The sequence below is a fragment of the Aquarana catesbeiana genome, linkage group LG01 (assembly GCF_042186555.1).
Source record: "Aquarana catesbeiana isolate 2022-GZ linkage group LG01, ASM4218655v1, whole genome shotgun sequence".
In the NCBI taxonomy this organism is placed as follows: domain Eukaryota; kingdom Metazoa; phylum Chordata; class Amphibia; order Anura; family Ranidae; genus Aquarana; species Aquarana catesbeiana.
Window position 1 is genome coordinate 447,594,124 of NC_133324.1, and position 18,588 is coordinate 447,612,711.

General features: G+C 40.9%; 1 protein-coding gene across 2 annotated transcripts in view; it reads right to left on the reverse strand.

Moving 5' to 3' along the window:
• The window catches only part of ADAMTSL1 (ADAMTS like 1), a 527,411-nt gene that overhangs the window by 357,618 nt on the left and 151,205 nt on the right, over nucleotides 1–18,588 (reverse strand). For both annotated transcript variants that reach the window (XM_073636588.1, XM_073636596.1), the window contains exon 4: nucleotides 7,984–8,220. In XM_073636588.1, the coding sequence (XP_073492689.1) occupies nucleotides 7,984–8,220 (237 nt within the window). The remainder of the gene's footprint in view (nucleotides 1–7,983; nucleotides 8,221–18,588) is intronic.

Below are 18,588 nucleotides of genomic sequence, written 5' to 3' on the forward strand. Positions count from 1 at the left end.
AGCCAGGCGTCCCAATACTTTTAACAATATAGTGAATGCAGCAAAACTTTTGGACTGAACTGACTAAATTTAATGAGAGTGATTTACAAAGGGCACATGAAACCTTACACTCAGCTGTCTCTCAAGTTAAATATTTGGACAAATGTAAGCAATGAAGAATACTTGAGCACTGGGGACTCTCTGATTCAGTAACAAAGCTTACCGAACATGTGTGACAACAAAGTGTTTTCTATCTTTATTGTCTGATCAGTCCAAATCCAGTTGTGTATGGCAAAATGCACATAACCCTTCTCATAATGCTCTTGCCAGACCAACCATAAAGAGAAGATTTCCAAACCAAACACCAGATACTCCATGTCGTAAGAAACACTTCATCACACTATTTTGACGGCAACTGTTTTTGCTACTGATTTCGCAACACTTCTCCAATTACACAGGAAGAAATTGAAGGAGAAAGAATAAGATGTTGAATGCTCCCATTAATACTGGTTGTTCATCATAATGTCTCTACTTACCAGGTCATCACTCTACCAGATAGAAATCTTGGAGAAATTGGGTCTCAGATGTCCTGTCTTTTCCCTCTTAGGGCTCCTACTGGTTGCCGATCTGCTAATTGCAAGACAGTGGCAAGGCTAACAAGGTGATCAACTATACAGAGAGATTGCCCTTATCATAAGCCAATATTACTTGTAACTAAACATGTTTTATTTGGATGACTTGAAGGAGATGGAAGGGAATCGGAGAACACTAACCACTATTTTAGGAATCCAAAATTTAATCTTATAATTTCAAGACAACAAACTGATGTGTTTTGGGGGTTATAGCATGCTCTACTCCTCATGAGGGCTTAAACTGTAGCTTGGGTTATGAATGCAGACTCAGGTTTTAGTATCTTTTTAGAAGAATTAATACTTCTGTTCTAGTATTAAATACAATCCTGTAAGTCCAGCCTCCCATCCCAATCGATATGTGAGAATGTATTTTGTTATTATGAACTTTTAGGGTGAAATAAATATTTTTGGACTCTTAAATCATTTGTTGTGGTGCTGGTTTTTCTTCCACCTTCTGGATCTCATACATGGCACTCACTGAGGCTCTGTCATGTGTAGAAGATGGTTGTCTAACTGGAACTACTGCACTCTACAACATTTACTCTTCTTTGAAGTATAAAACTGCACTGATTTTGGAGCACCATACCTATACTCTGAATTTTAAAGTACTGATGCTGTCAATATAAATATTATTTACTGCATTATTACTGTATTATTTTTTTCACCTTATGGATGTGCTAGCTATAATCCTATATCACTTTGTCCTAAAGACCGTAGGGTTCATTATTGAGTTGGCCCACCCTTTGCAGCTATAACAGCTTCAACTCTTCTGGGAAGGCTGTCCACAAGGTTTAGCAGTGTGTCTATGAGAATGTTTGACCATTCTTCCAAGTGCATTTGTGAGGTCAGGCACTGATGTGGACAAGAAGGCCTGGCTTGCAGTCTCTGCTCTAATTCATCCGAAAGGTGTTCTATCCGGTTGAGGTGCAGGCCAGTCAAGTTCCTCCACCCCAAACTCGCTCATACATGTCTTTATTGACCTTGCTTTGTGCAATGGTCCAAATCATTTGGTGGCGCATTATGGTGTGGGGGTGTTTTTTTTGGCTCTCAAATCATTTGTTGTGGTGCTGGTTTTCCTTCCACCTTATGGATCTCATACATGGCACTCACTGAGGCTCTGTCATGTGTAGAAGATGGTTGTCTAACTGGAACTACTGCACTATACAACATTTACTCTTCTTTGAAGTATAAAACTGCATTGATTTTGGAGCACCATACCTATACTCTGAATTTTAAAGTACTGATGCTGTTAGTATAAATATTATTTACTGCATTATTACTGTATTATTTTTTTCACCTTATGGATGTGCTAGCTATAATCCTATATCACTTTGTCCTAAAGATGTCTCTTATATCTGATATATTATTAATACATACCAGCTGTTATAATAAAACACTTAAAAGCTTCTTAATGTACATGCCTTGTAGCTTTATGAACTATAGCTATATCCTGCAAGCTAGTTTTACATCATGTTGAAGAAGTGCAGACATGGTTTGCTTACACAGTTTACAGGAGCCAGGCTCATCAGGGTGACAGTGTTACACAGGCTAAAGCAGTCTGGATACAGCATTGTCGCCCTTAAACAGGAAGTTGAAGAAACTGGCAGGATCTGATAAGAGGTCTATTTAACCACTTCAATACCGGGCACTTTCACTCCCTTCCTGCCCAGGTTACATAGTTACATAGTAGGTGAGGTTGAAAAAAGACACAAGTCCATCAAGTCCAACCTATGTGTGATTATGTGTCAGTATTACATTGTATATCCCTATATCCCTGTAAACTAATAGTCTCTTGAAGCTATCGATGTTCCCCACTGAGACCACCGCCTGTGGAAGGGAATTCCACATCCTTGCCGCTCTTACAGTAAAGAACCCTCTACGTAGTTTAAAGTTAAACCTCTTTTCTTCTAATTTTAATGAGTGGCCACGAGTCTTGTTAAACTCTCTTCTGCGAAAAAGTTTTATTTCTATTGTAGGGTCTCCAGTACGGTATTTGTATATTGAAATCATATCCCCTCTCAAGCATCTCTTCTCCAGAGAGAATAAGTTCAGTGCTCGCAACCTATCCTCATAACTAAGATCCTCCAGACCCTTTATTAGCTTTGTTGCCCTTCTTTGTACTCGCTCCACTTCCAGTACATCCTTCCTGAGGACTGGTGCCCGGAACTGGACAGCATACTCTAGGTGCGGCCAGACCAGAGTCTTGTAGAGCGGGAGAATTATCGTTTTATCTCTGGAGTTGATCCCCTTTATAATGCATGCCAATATTCTGTTTGCTTTGTTAGCAGCAGCTTGGCATTGCATGCCATTGCTGAGCCTATCATCTACTAGGACCCCCAGGTCCTTTTTCATCCTAGATTCCCCCAGAGGTTCTCCCCCAGTGTATAGATTGCATTCATATTTTTGCCACCCAAATGCATTACGTCACATTTTTCTACATTGAACCTCATTTGCCATGTAGTTGCCCACTCCATTAATTTGTTGAGATCTTCTTGCAAGGTTTCCACATCCTGCGGAGGAGTTATTTCCCTGCTTAGCTTAGTATCATCTGCAAATACAGAGATTGAACTGTTTATCCCAGATAAATCTAAAATTTTCAGATTTCAGTGTTGTCACACTTTGAATGACAAATGCGCAGTCATGCAACACCGTACCCATATTCAATTTTTATCTTTTTTTTTCACACAAATAGAGCTTTTGGTGGTATTTAATCATCACCACTGGGGCTTTTTATTTTTTGCTAAGCAAATGAAAAAAGCCTAAACATTTAGTAAAAAAAGGTTTCTTAGTTTCTGTTATAAAATTTTGCAAATAAATAATTTTTCTCCTTCACTGATGGGCACTGATGAGGCTGCACTGATGGGCACTGATAGGCTGCACTGATGGGCACTGATGAGGAAGCACTGAAGAGGCTACACTGATATGAGACAGTGATGGGCACTGATGGTGGCACTGATAGGCAGCACTGACGAGGAGGTACTGATAGGCTGCACTGATAATTAGCAGACTGATGATCAGCGAACTGATTATCAGTGTAACACTTGCCAGTTACTGCCTCTCCTCTCCTCACGCTGTGAGTGTGAGGAAAGGAATGCCTATAACCGGCAAGTTTGTTTACGTATGATCAGCTGTGATTGGACACAGTGGTTCACATGATAAAGAGACGCTGTAATTGGTGCTTTACCCCAACCTGTGATCAGCTGGACAACACAGGACGGATCAAGCGCCTTGAGGCGATTCAGTTCGCATTTGTAGAGCTATACAAATCATTCATTCATTCAGCTGTATCCAAAGGACAGGGGGGGCGCGGTTCTGGGAGGACATCAATGGATGCTCTTCCAGAACTGGACAACCGCACTGTAGCCATCTTACGCCTATTGTGCTGTCAAGAAGTGGTTAAAAAGACAAAGTTCACAAGTATATTGGACAATATCTAAGCAAGCCATTTGTACAGAATTATTTTTTGAGGTTACAGATAGTTTAATATGACCAGGTGCAGAATTTTTGTATACATAGTTACTGTATCTTATATAGAATCCCCTTAAACTACAATTCTTTTTATGGTCAGTAATATAAAACCCACAGTAGCCATGGGAAAAAGAAAAACCTTTGATTTATAAACAACATAACATAAAACATTTTTTTGTGGTTCTAGTTAAAAGGTAAATCACTGTCTCCGAATCTAGATCCCAAGATATTACATTAAAATAGTCATTTTAACATAAATGCTATAGTCCTGGGCACTTACTTTGGCGCCAGACCACGTAAATGGCAACATTCCTAGAACCGACCTTGTCAATCAACGCTGGAATTCTAATCTAATATGCATATACTTTCTATGTTTATGTGTGTTTTTCAAGACCTCCAAGTGCCACAATGATTTTCTACATAGTTTAAGACGGAGCTTTTAATGCAGCTCCCTTCTATTTTCTGTCTGTTTTTGAAAAAAAAAAAAAAAAAAAAATATATATATATATATATATATATATATATATATATGGAAAATATATATGAAGTTATGTAATATACAAGAAATATATGTAATTTGTAATCTTATTTAAATATTTTTGGTGATGAAAATACGTTAATCTGTGCTAGTAAGTTTCTCATATTGAAATAATAATGGTGGCTTCCAGCCCCAGGGTGATAATGTTCACTCACCACATGGTATCTATAGAGGAGCAGCTTAGGCTTAATGTACACGGGACGTTTTTAAAACCTCTCCTGAACAATTTAACTTGACAGATAGTAACCCACGTTTAAAACGTCTGTTTTGCCACGTTTGCGTTTAGAAGCGTTTGGAAAATGTTTTTGTTTTATAAATAGCCAAAGATGAAAAATGCCTGTAAACGAAATGTGGCTAAATGCGAGTTACCGCATTTAGCCACGTTTAGAAGCGTTTGGTGCTTGAAATGCCTCTAAACACAATTTCTGAATGCATTTTTTTGGGGTTCCAAAAAAAGCCTCTAAACGCAACAGCCTAGAAACGACTATAAACGACTCTGTGTACATGTACTGATAATATAACAGAGGAGAGTTCAGGGGCAGCTGAAAAAAATGCCCAACTGCTCCTAAAAGTCAGTTTACCAGCAGCAGTGTACATGAGGCCTTAGTCAACTTTGGTAGCTGCCTTCATTTAAACTACAACAATTCTCCTTCTCTTCATCTCTATTACATAGAAGGTAGATGTTTTGTAGTTTACAGACGATGGTAAAGCTGATAAAATTGTTTAAGGTTTAGGTTATGAACACATGAAGTTACAAAGATGCTGGATTTCGAGCAGGATCAACAGGTATTTTTTATGCTTACTTAGCCTGAAAAATAAAAATGAATGCAGCCGCTACATCAAAGAATCGAAAAGCTGTGTTATATAACTTTTCCTTTCTTGAGCCTAAGGCCCCTTTCACACTGGGGCGGTTTGCAGGCGTTATTGCGCTAAAAATACTGCCTGCAAACCGCCCCGAGTGTGAAAGGGGCCTTAAGATTTACTTTAAAGATGTAAGTCACTTTGTCAGGTTTGGATGCTCTTGAGAAAATTATTCTTTTGCTTCAAATTTAAAGTTGGCCCCCAGACGTTAATCTGGGGCAACTTGTTTATTGATTTTATCAATTTATTTTATTGTATATCAATAACACACTGGGATTGATTTTCTAGAGGCACATAGACTGTTCACTTTGCAAGAGAATTTGCTCCAGAGCTTAGTGAATCCTCACTTTGCAAAGAATACCTAATCACTTGCAAGGAAAATTTTTAAAAACACTTTTTTGCATGCAGGTGATTGGATGATGGAAGATTTAGATTATAACTTTGAGCATAAGCTACCACCCACAGTACTTGCTTACACTGTTAGTTGCTGCAGCCCTGTTGATAGGTATGCAGGTTCACCTTAAGATCTATTTGCACTTTATTTGACATCCAGTTTATTTCCCTTAGATGGTTGACATTAGCATTCCCTCTTTATACAGTACTGGATTTATACCTCACCTTGGCCAACTGTCTTATACCGCCCGACCCTACTCTAATAGACTGGCTAACCTTAGTATCAAAATAACTAGATCAGACATCATAGTTACACACGGTACACTGCGGCTGGAGGCGGAGAGGTTGTAAAGAGGTAGTTTGCTCATTCTGCATCAGTATACTCGAATGAACAATAAACTATCACTCTACTCTGCTAGCAGTTCAGTTCTAGGTATACACAGCCAGAGAGTGAACTAGTGAGGACCTAGCCAGCTTGTACTGGCAGGGAGGGCGGCAGTCTGGAAACGTTTGTTATACATGAGAATGTGTTCCTGATCATCAGTAACATGATATATAGATGGCTATGCTGCTTCTGCCAGCCCTGCCGCCGATGTTGGCTATGGAGAATTCAAGATCTGTCTGTACAGCACTTTAAACTAATCCGCTAGCATTTTTAGTAATCTGCAACTTACTGAATCTGTCATTATTGTCATTCTTTATAAACTTGCCAAATAACAGCTTTTTATATTCTTGATTGAATTAGGTTACACCTATATATTAAATAAATAATGTACTCTTTTGTATAGTACATTTTTGATTTACAAACAATATTATTTTAACATTATTTTGGTATACTTCTTATTAATACAATATCTGTGTATTGTGTGTTAGATAGAGATCTTCAAACTATGCTTTTAGTCACAATTGCATCAGAATAATAGGCGACCACAACATAAAGATTACATTTTGTGTAAAAATTGCATAGAAAAGGAAGGGTAAGTTTTAAAGCAAGCCTCACATGAAAAATTACAACCATTTGGTAGTTTGATTTGCTACACTATACTAGACTTTTGTGTTTATGGCTTTATCCCCACTGATAGGTTCTGTACTGTTGGATTATTAAGCACACTTTGGAGTGACTTGTACTCACCCCCTTTTTTTGCCTCTTTGATTACTTTTAGTCTATAAGTGTCATGAAGCACTATTGTTGTACTATTTCTACCTTTTTGCAAATTCAATAAAAAGGATTGAAAAGAAAAAAAAAATTACAACCCATATGTTTATGACCAGTTGCATTGTGAATACTTTCATGAGACAAATATGGGGGCCACCATGACGTCCATTCTGGAAAACTTCAGATGTACAGATCAGGAGTTCTGAATTACTTTTGACTTTACTTTTTGCATGGTTGTTTCAGGTCTGTTACCTAGAAATGATTCAGCCAGAGACAGCTAGGAATCTAGCTGTTTGAGAGGGAGATCAGCACCGGTAGACCCTGCATTTTTTCATGACAGGTGTCCTTTAAAGCGGGGTTCCACTCAAATTTTTAACTTGATCTTACTCCCTTCAGTTAACTGCATAGATGTTCAAATGCTGCGCAAATTCTTTTTTTATCGCTGTAATTACCTTTATATTGTACTTTATTGTGGCACTACCTGTCTCTCCTCCCATGGGAGTAGGCGTGTTTATTGTCTTTCCCCGGCGCCGCACTGTCTCCTGGGAGCTTAGTGCCAGGCTTCCCAAGATTCAGTGCGGAAACAATGATCATGCTTGTGAACAAGCTGTGAATGAACAGCATTCCCCGCATCCAGGAAATCAATGCTTGTGGGCTTCACATGCCCACAAGCAAGATGGAAACAGCCAGCATCACATTTTTTAAGTTATTCTTCAGAACGAAAACAGACAGAGGCGGAAATATTACACCCAAACTGTGAGTATTATTTTGGGGTTAGCAAAGTGTCTCAATGACCTAAAAATAAAAAAAAAAAAGATTGGTCGCCAGACTCCCGCTTTAAGATGAAATAGAATGCAGACAGATTGAGTCTTTATATTCATAAAGCATAATAAGCGGGGTTCACTTTATGGAACAACCTAAGAATAGAGAAAAACCAAACAATTACTTTTTCTTACCTGACATAAACCACTGATGCACATATCCAAGGATTCTGTGTAACATCGAGTACCATCTAGGACCTTCGGAGCAAGTTCTACAACAAGAGATGTCCCCTTTGCTTGGCACTTTAGAGAACATGGGTTTTCAGGATCATTATAAACTGGAAGCCACTCCCTATATTGTCCTTGGTACTTGACATCATTGTGAGCTGAACACTGCTGGGCCCGAAAATCTCCTGAATCTGCCGGACAATCCTATTGAAAGAAAAAAATAAATGTCTATTGTTGATCTATTTAAATAGCTAAAAACCTGTGAACATAAGTAGATCAGTTGGTACATAGGAGCACAATGGCTTAATTTTTCTATGATTAGCCATTTACCAGCAAACCTGGCAACTTTGCCCATAAATCGGGCTGCTGGGTCTTTCCCTGCTTATAGTCAAAACTAAAAGATTGGGCAATTTTCTGCCTTACCCAATTAGCTAGACTCCACAAAGGACGATAAACAGAAGCAGCACTACACTGCTAATCACTTACACTAACAGGGCTGGTCATCAAAGGACTGGATTCAGCTAGGACTGCTTTGTTTTCCTCGTACATTTTCAGGACCCGCTATACTAGGAAACTTTAAACGACTGCCTTTATTTCATTTACATCCTGCACCAATCACCCATTGTGTATAGTCTAAATCTCAGCTAACAGTTACTGCACCATATATCAAGAAGCAGTGTCATATATTAAGACAAGGTTAGGATGGCAGAAATTTAAGTATGGCTCACCATAGTTGTCAAGGGCCAGCAGACACTGCAACTATCTTCCACTGTATCTACTGTACCCTTGGGACATGCCTTGGGACACATCTCAAAACCCTTTCACTGCTAGAGCCATTTTTCCCTTTATCACACATACACTATTTTGGCAAAAGTATTGGGACAGTTGCCTTTACACGCACATGAACATTATTGGTATCCCAGTCTTAGTCCGTAGGGTTCAATATTGAGCTGGCCCACCCTTTGCAGCAATAACAGCTTCAACTCTTCTGGGAAGGCTGTCCACAAAGTTTAGGAGTGTGTCTATGGAAATGTTTGACCATTCTTCCAGAAGTGCATTTGTGAGGTCAGGCACTGATGTTGGGCAAGAAGGACTGGCTCGTAGCCTCCGCTCTAATTCATCCCTAAGGTGTTCTATCAGGTTAAGGTCATGACTCTGTGCAGGCCAGTCAAATTCCTCCACTCCAAACTCGCTCATCCAGAAGTCGGTCAAGGGGGGCACTATATTTAACATATACAACAAAAGTGATCACTTCTATTTGCCAAGAAATGCAGACACAAGTTGGTTTTTATCCCAGTACTGCCACACTGTAAAACTTACAAAGATGCAATACAAGGGTTAAAAGGTATCTTTAGCCAAAACTTTTTTTGTGTGTAGGGAAAGAGTAGAACCTCTGTCAGCTAATTATAACTGTTTTATTCCTTTCTGGGAAGATTCACATTTTCCATTTGTACTGGTGACTATTGATAGAAAGTAATTGGAAATCCAAAATATTCCAATAAAGACACATCATCTGGGGACAACTCTCTCTCTAATATGCAATTTCCCCTCACTTTGTAGAAATTTTCTCTCACATCCTGTTGTGTCATTGGTACAAGAAGTGAAGTGAAGAAACCCCAAAAACAGCTTAACAGGCATCTGGAGCAATCATCCTAATTACCCTACAGGATTCCCCCAATGTTATCAGTTCAGTACATGCTTTGCTCAATATGTGCCAGGCCCTGATGTGGGGGGGAACCCACAAAACTTTTTCGCTTTTTCTTTGATAAGAGTCTGACAAAAATGAAATCTGGACTTTATACATTCTGCATTTGGTGCTTTCCTCCTTGCACCCAGAAAAAAAAAACAACCAGATGGCTTTAAATTATTTCCTACTCTATAAGAAAAAAAAGCTTTTTGTTGCAGGTATACTATAAAGTATTGCTACCAAGGAAGAGAAGCTTTATTGAATGGTCTCAACAGCATTTTATCTTCTGCCGAAATGTCCATTAACTGAAGAGGAGAAGTCAGCAATGACTGTGCAGACAGCTTCGTTTTTACTCCCTTTTAGCAGAACTCTTTGCAGTTATTGCCTAAAAATAATGAGACGATGAGGTTGATTTACTAAAGGCAAACAGGCTGTTCGCTTTGAAAGGGAAGTTGCATTTTACAAGGATATTTTCTCCAGAGCTTAGTAATTGTTTTTTTTTTAAAGTTTTGTTTATTGCTTTTATAACATAACAATTACAATTAAACACAAGACCCAATGAGCCACACACAAAAAAAAAAAAAAAAAAAAAAACTATTTACATTCTTCAGCATTGACTCTCTCCTCCTCCTTCCAGACCTTCACTCCATGACCGGATCAGAAAAATAAAAGTAATGATAGGAAGGCCCCCTTCCTCTAATAACAATTAACAATACATTTCAATATGTCAAATGGTTACATACATGTTAAAGCTCACATCAGGTGCATTTCATTATGTGCCACTTACTCTGCTACCGTAGTATCGCTATTCATCCAACTGCCCCACACTTTGTCAAATTTCTGTGGTATTCCCCTGCTTATATATGTAGCCTTGTAAAAAGGTGCAGCTCTATTTACCACACCCTTCCATGCTGAAACAGATGGAGGATTGGGCTTTTTCCATAACACTATTGTCTTCCTAGTGTAATAGATTAGTATTGTCAGTAAGGTACGCGTTACTCTCTTTGGGGCTAGACTGTCTACCAAACCCAAAAGACACACTTCTATCGTAGGCTGTATATTAATGGCGGTTACTTCAGCTATACATTCTGTGACCCCCTTCCAAAAGGCTTGAATGCTCGAGCAATTCCAGAAGATATGCATGAAATCAGCAGTAAGGGAACTGCACCTCCAGCAACTGAGCAGGGAACATCTTAGCCAATCTAGCTGGAGTAAGATAAATATGATGTAGGAATTTAAATTGGATGAGATGGTCCTTGGCGGAGGCCAATCTTGCAAAATGAATGTCCCATATATCGTCCCAGTCATCCCCGTCCATCTGGGAGAACACCTCCTCCCACGCCGCCCTACACTTTGCAAGGATATCTCCTCCCCCACTGAACATTTGTTTGTAGATTGTAGACAGGGCCTTGTCTAAAGTTTCCTCTCTCAGCAGAGATTCCAAATCACTCATTTTTAGGGTAACACCAATATCATCAAACTGGGCATTGTATGCATGCCGAAGCTGAAGATAACGAAACAAATGAGTGTTAGGAAGACTAAACTTAGTTTTCAGGACATCAAACTGCAAAAGTTTCCCACCGCCCACTATGTCCCTCAGCGTCTTAATACCAAATTTAGTCCAGATGATCGGATCAGGGTACTCACAGAAATGTATCAATTTAGGATTCTTCCAAAGTGGTGTGTGGGGAGAAATCTCAGAAGTGCTACCCATTTTGGTCACTGCCACCCATGCCCTACAGGTTGCGCGCATGGATAACGTGAGCCTATATGGAGCCCTGACACCTCGAAATGGGAGGTGTGTCAGTGCCTCATACGAACCAACAACAGCTGCCTCTAAAGTATTGGCAGTGTCATCCTCAGGTATCGTAAACCACCTGTGAGCGAATACTAGTTGACCCGCTAAGAAATATCTGTGAAAGTCTGGGACTGCCAGACCCCCTTGTTTCCACGGCAGTTGTAACACCCGGAGTTTCATTCGGGGTTGTCGCCCCTGCCACAGGAATAAGTTGATCTATTCTTTTGAATATATATCTCGGTATCCATATAGGAGAATTCCGAAATACATATAAAAATAGAGGTAGAAATTTAATTTTTACTAAATTCACCCTACCTATGAGTGTCAGAGGAAGATTCTGCCACGCCTGTAATCTGGATTTTAGTTTGGTCAAAAGTGGATCGACATTCAAAGCAATAAAATCTGACACGGAGTTGGAGATATGTAACCCCAGATATTTGATCACCTCTACCTTCTGCAAGGGACAATTTACGGGAATCTCACATCTGGGGGATGGCGTCCTGAGTAATAGAATCTGGGATTTTCCCCAGTTAACTTTCAGACCCGAAAAACGAGCAAACGAATTAAGAATGTCTAAAGCTGCTGACCGGGAATTCTTGGAGTCTCGCAAAAAAAGAACCATATCGTCCGCATATAGTGCCATTTTTTCGGTCAAGCTACCCACCGTAATCCCCTGTACCTCCTCAGAGGCTCGCAAGGCCACCGCCAAGGGTTCAATCATAATAGAGAAAAGACCTGGGGATAAAGGACATCCCTGGCGAGTGCCCCTACGCACTGGAAAAAATTCGGATAATATATTGTTTAGCTTAATGGCTGCTGTGGGGCAATGATATAAAATGTCGATCCACTTCCGGAACTGAGGACCAAACCCGAAAACCTCAAGTACCACCCTCATGTAAAGAGCTTAGTAATTTAAGTGGAATTTCAATTAGCAAAAAATAGCCAATTGCGTGAAAGGAAAAAAAAAATGTTATTATTATTATTAAATGCATATAATTGGATGATGGAAGTCAGCACAATGTCACCTTGTTCACTAAGATATGAGAAATTACCCCACTTGCAAAGTGAACAATCTTTCTGCCTTTAGTAAACCATCTTTGCAGATTCACACCACCTTCCCAACCCCTGATATTAACCTCTCCTGCCTCAGTAGCAACCAGCTCTATAATTCCTTGTGTCGTCAGGAGTCTGATGCTAAGAAAGATGATGACAACAATTCCCCTGGTCATGAGACGATGCTTATAACTAACTAGCCTCAAAATACCAACCAAATTGTTCTCTTCGTTCCTCCCAAGACCTCCTGCTCTCTAGTTCCAGGACTTCTCCCGAGCCTCTCCCATCCTTTGGAATTCCCTATGCCAATCTGTTTGACTATCTCCTAACCACTTTTAAGCAATCCCTGAAAACTCTTCAGAGAAGCCTATCCTGCCTTCACCTAACAAATGTACTTTTATTTTCTCCATCAGCTCATCCCCCACAGTTACTACCCTTTGTATCACTTGACCCTCCCTTTTAGATTGTAAATGTCAGAGAAGGGTCTTCTCCAGTCACATTCATCCTGTCCCTGGGCGCATGTTTGCGCGCGGCCCGACGGAGCGGCGCGCGCGCGTGCGTGATAGCACACGGGTGCATGCGGTAACTCATGCACGACCACCGTGACACTCTGGCGGGGCTATTTAAATCAGCTCCAGCACCCAGACTGGTTGCTGGTTTGTCTTCAGCTTCTGTTGCTTCCTGTTTCCTGTTTATGCTCACCTGATCTCCTGTTGTGACCTGGACTGCTCTTACCACGCTGCCTCTCTCCTGGATTGACCCCCGGCCTGATTAACGGACTTCCTCTGCTTGATACCAGTGTTTGACCCCCAGCCTCATTAACGGACTTCCTCTGCTTGATACCAGTGTTTGACCCCCGGCCTGATTAACGGACTTCCTCTGCTTGATACCAGTGTTTGACCCCCGGCCTGATTAATGGACTTCCTCTGCTTGATACCAGTGTTTGACCCCCGGCCTGATTAACGGACTTCCTCTGCTTGATACAAGTGTTTGACCCCCGGCCTCATTAACAGACTTCCTCTGCTTGATACCAATGTTTGACCCCCGGCCTGATTAACGGACTTCCTCTGCTTGATACCAGTGTTTGACCCCCGGCCTGATTAACAGACATCCTCTGCTTGATACCAGTGTTTGACCCCCGGCCTGATTAACAGACTTCCTCTGTCCGATACCAGTGTTTGACCCCCGGCCTGTTCTACGGACTTGTCTTACTTTTTGCCTGTGCTTGACCCTCTGCTTGCTTACAGTTTGTCTGCTCCACCCAGCAACGGGACTTCCACCGGTTCCTGGACTCCTGCATCCCCAAACCCGGCTCTGCAGTTTCCCACAAGGAACCCATACCTGCTGGTGGCCCGTGCTCCTTAGTGCCACCCATTCCCTGTTTCATCTCCAGGGGACGGGGTGCGCGTAGTGGCAAGGGCGAACCGCTCTCGGCATCTCGGCCTCGGTAAGTACTCACCTGACAGTAAGCTCTAATGAGCAGGGCCTCTGATTCCTCTTGTATTAAATTGTATTGTAACTGTACTGTTTGCCCTAACATTGTAAAGCACTGTGCAACCTACTGGCACTTTATAAATCCTGTATAATAATAACTAGCAATTGGCTGCTAGACCCTAGCACTGTTACATGGAAGGAAAACACATGCTCCCAATACAGCAATGGGTATTGTCACATAAGCACCAGTGGTTAAGGGGTCTGGGGCCACCCTGCCCTTATTGGACAATGTGACAGTGCATCTTCAAATATAATAAATATGCAGCTTTGACTAAACATTGTGGGATACTGCTTGTTCCAGGTTAGTTCCTCAAAATGTTTAAGTCAGAGATAGCCAGGTAACTAGCATTTCAGATTTAAGAAAGAGCTAATTAATGGTGGGCTACATATTTACCTCAGTATAGATTTCCTTTAAAGTTTTATATGCAGTAAAGCATGCTTGTTATACTCACTGTTGAACCTAAGGAGTTAATCCTCTGCATTGTGTAAAAAGGCTGTTTGATCCTGTCTTCTCTTTTTTTTTCTTGGGAGGTGCATGTGTTCAGCACAGGGCCAATCAGCACTGTCCAGACAGAGGGCCAGGGGTCCTGCAGCCTCATAGGACAATCAAGGGATCATGAAAACTCCTCCTACAAGCTTTAACCAGACACTGATAGGAGTCACAAGACTGCTCTAACTGTTGATGAGAAAAGGTATTTAGCAGTTTATATTTACTAAAACTATTGCATTTCTATGTTTTGTGTAAACTGTGAGAGACCAGATATAGTGAATGCAGGGTCCTTGGTTTAGTAACACTTTAAGGTAATTGTGGTCCTGGTCATTTCTATATATATGGTATATGGGATTACGCCTGTTAAAAATGAATCATAACACTTAAGCCTGACATTTTAACTTCAGCAGAATTCTATATTTGTGGAATAAATCAGATAATCATAAAAGCAGCAGACAGAACATTATGGAAGAGAACAATTGGGAAATAGATCACAGATAGCGATGCATCCTGACATATCAGTATTGTTCTCAGCTTCAGACAAACCTATCCAAGCTTTCTCTCTGTGGAATATACAGTACTTCATAGATGAGTTCACATACTGTATATGTATAAATCTGCTCTCTTCTACTAGGATGTGTCCCTAAAGAAGAGCAGATCAATTCCTTTCCATCTGGAGCAATGGCTTGACTATTTCATAGTTATCAGAAGCACTGCCCAAAAGTCTGATTTATTCGATGCATGTGGGTGGGAAACAACAACAAGCCAGAGACATCTGCAGTCTACACACTTTAAGTATTTTATCCTTCAGGTGCAGAGAAAATCACGACTGAATTGTGAATGTTTGTTTCTCATACTCAATGTCTGCCTTGGGAAAATGGCAAAGCAAAGTGCACATTTAACAAAGAAATACAACTACAGCACATGCTGTATGAAATGACTGATGGGCAACCCATTAGACTGTAGAGGCACTATGTATAGGTCCTCCCTTCTGGTTTTGTTCTCCCTTTGGAATACACAGTATCTCATAGATGAGGATTTGATAGGACAATTTACAATCCTGTCTTAAAAGAGAAGTATTTTTTTTGTTTTTTTAAGAATCATACTTATCTAGGTGGATGCAGCATCGATCTGATGCTGCATCTGTTGCCGGTGCCTCCAACACTGAGAACCGAGCAATAGAACATCGCTGATCACTCGGTTCTCACAGCTCCGTGAGCAGTGAGCTGCAGACTGTCAGTCACAGCTCTCTGCTCTCCCCACTCCTCGCTCATTGGAGTGCTGGACTGTGGAGGGGGTGGAAGCGGCTGGCTCAGGTTCTCAGGGGCTGCCTGAGAGGCTAAGCTGGGTGTCTGTCCAGGGATCTGGCAAATCCCACCTCTGTGTTGTGATGACACGGACCATGGACTGACTTCTGTGACGTGTCACAGAATGAACTGTACGGCTGTGATCCACAGAAGTACAGCCAAACAAGCTTTGGCTGTACTTCTCCTTTAATGATATACAAAGGGATACGATTTTGAAACTTTCTCATATAACTTCCTTCTCTTATATTATAGAGGTAGATAACTATAAATTGCTTGTTAGATGGCAGTGCGTGCCTGTTAAGTTACATGCAGTGTTCCCTACAAACTCCCCTCTGTGCTGGAGAGAGTGTGGAAGTCATGCTACCCATGGTCACATATGGTGGTCCTGTCCTGTTATCCAAAAGTTTTGGCAGACAGTCATTAATGTGACCTCCATAATACAAAAGGAGGCTGTTCAATTTGGTCCACGGGTTATCTTACTCCATTGTACTCCACATCCAATGTTCCAAAATCTGAAATTCAATTACCCCGCATTTGTTAAATGCTGCCAAATCTTTGATGCCTATATATAGGAGGCAACAGTCTGTACCGACCTTAACTCAGTGGCTCCATAAAGTGGATGACATATGTCTCAAAGCAGAACTTACGTATATTGCTAAGGGCTTAACTGACAAACATTCAGAGATATGGGCCTTTTGGTTTGAGTTTAAAACCACCTCATTGTACTACAATACTATCATAGATCCCTGACAAAATTATATAATACCATATAACACTATACAACATTATACTATTTTGTTACTATGTAATTAGAAGTATATTACTATTCTATATGTACCCCTGATCTGGAATTAACCCCAGTGCATCAGTATCTATCTCCCCCCCCCCTTTTTTTTTTTTATTTTGCTTCTATTTCTTTTTTGTTTTGTTTTTTCTTCTCTACTAAAGATAAAAATAAAAATTGCTCTCTTAGTAAAGGTTATTGATCATTTAGTAATGTATTGGATGTTGCAATTTATGTTTCAATACCTATGCAATATTTGAACTCTTAAGCACGGGAGCCAAATTGACTGTTTGTACTTTTGTATTTGTATTTTTGTTTGAAATGGAAATAAATAGTAATTAAGTAAACAAAAAGAAAAATCTCATAAATGAGAGAGGAAATCCCTTCAAAATAACAGAAACACTCTCTTAGACAGTTGTAACTTCACGTTTCTTCGGTGTAACATTTTCCCCCTAATCCTGTTCTGTTGACTACTCAAAATGTTGGGTTTTCTCTTACTTTTAGACTCAGTGATAGGGATGAGCTTCGTGTTCGAGTCGAACCCATGTTCGACTCGAACATCGGCTGTTCGATCGTTCGCCGAATTGCGAACGTTATGGGCCGTTCGCGCTAAATTCGTGTGGCGCGTCACGGCCCATAATTCACTGCGGCATCGCAGTGCATTGCTGGCTGATGATTGGCCAAGCATGCACTATGACCCGCATGCTTGGCCAATCACAGCGCCGTCAGTAGAGAGAGCTGTAATTGGCCAAAGCCAGGGTGGCTTTGGCCAATTATGGCTCAGGGGATTTAGTACACACCCCACACTATATAAGGCCGCCTGCACGGCGGCCCTGTGTAGTGTGTGTTCCGGTGTGCTGAGAGATAGAGAGAGAGAGAGACAGTGTCATTTGATTTGAGTTAGATAGATTAGGCAGAACAGTCAGTCAGTTAGCTGCACTTACAGTGTATTGTGTATATATATGCATCCCAGGTGTTGCATATATATATATACACTGTATTCAGTTTAGCTAGATCCGTTCCTGTTATCTTCTATCTAGACTATTTACATTTAATGCAGTGCGTCCTGCTCACAGTGTTCAGCTAGATCCGTTCCTGCTATTTACATTTAGTGCAGTGCGTCCTGCTCACAGTGTTCAGCTAGATCCGTTCCTGTTATCTTCTAGACTATTTACATTTAGTGCAGTGCGTCCTGCTCACAGTGTTCACCTAGATCCGTTCCTGCAATTTACATTTAGTGCAGTGCGTCCTGCTCACAGTGTTCAGCTAGATCCGTTCCTGCTATTTACATTTAGTGCAGTGCGTCCTGCTCACAGTGTTCAGCTAGATCCGTTCCTGCTATTTACATTTAGTGCAGTGCGTCCTGCTCACAGTGTTCAGCTAGATCCGTTCCTGCTATTTACATTTAGTGCAGTGCGTCCTGCTCACAGTGTTCAGCTAGATCCGTTCCTGCTATTTACATTTAGTGCAGTGCGTCCTGCTCACAGTGTTCAGCTAGATCCGTTCCTGCTATTTACATTTAGTGCAGTGCGTCCTGCTCACAGTGTTCAGCTAGATCCGTTCCTGCTATTTACATTTAGTGCAGTGCGTCCTGCTCACAGTGTTCAGCTAGAGCCGTTCCTGCTATTTACATTTAGTGCAGTGCGTCCTGCTCACAGTGTTCAGCTAGATCCGTTCCTGTTATCTTCTAGACTATTTACATTTAGTGCAGTGCGTCCTGCTCACAGTGTTCAGCTAGATCCGTTCCTGCTATTTACATTTAGTGCAGTGCGTCCTGCTCACAGTGTTCAGCTAGATCCGTTCCTGTTATCTTCTAGACTATTTACATTTAGTGCAGTGCGTCCTGGTCACAGTGTTCAGCTAGATCCGTTCCTGTTATCTTCTAGACTATTTACATTTAGTGCAGTGCGTCCTGCTCACAATGTTCAGCTAGATCCGTTCCTGCTATTTACATTTAGT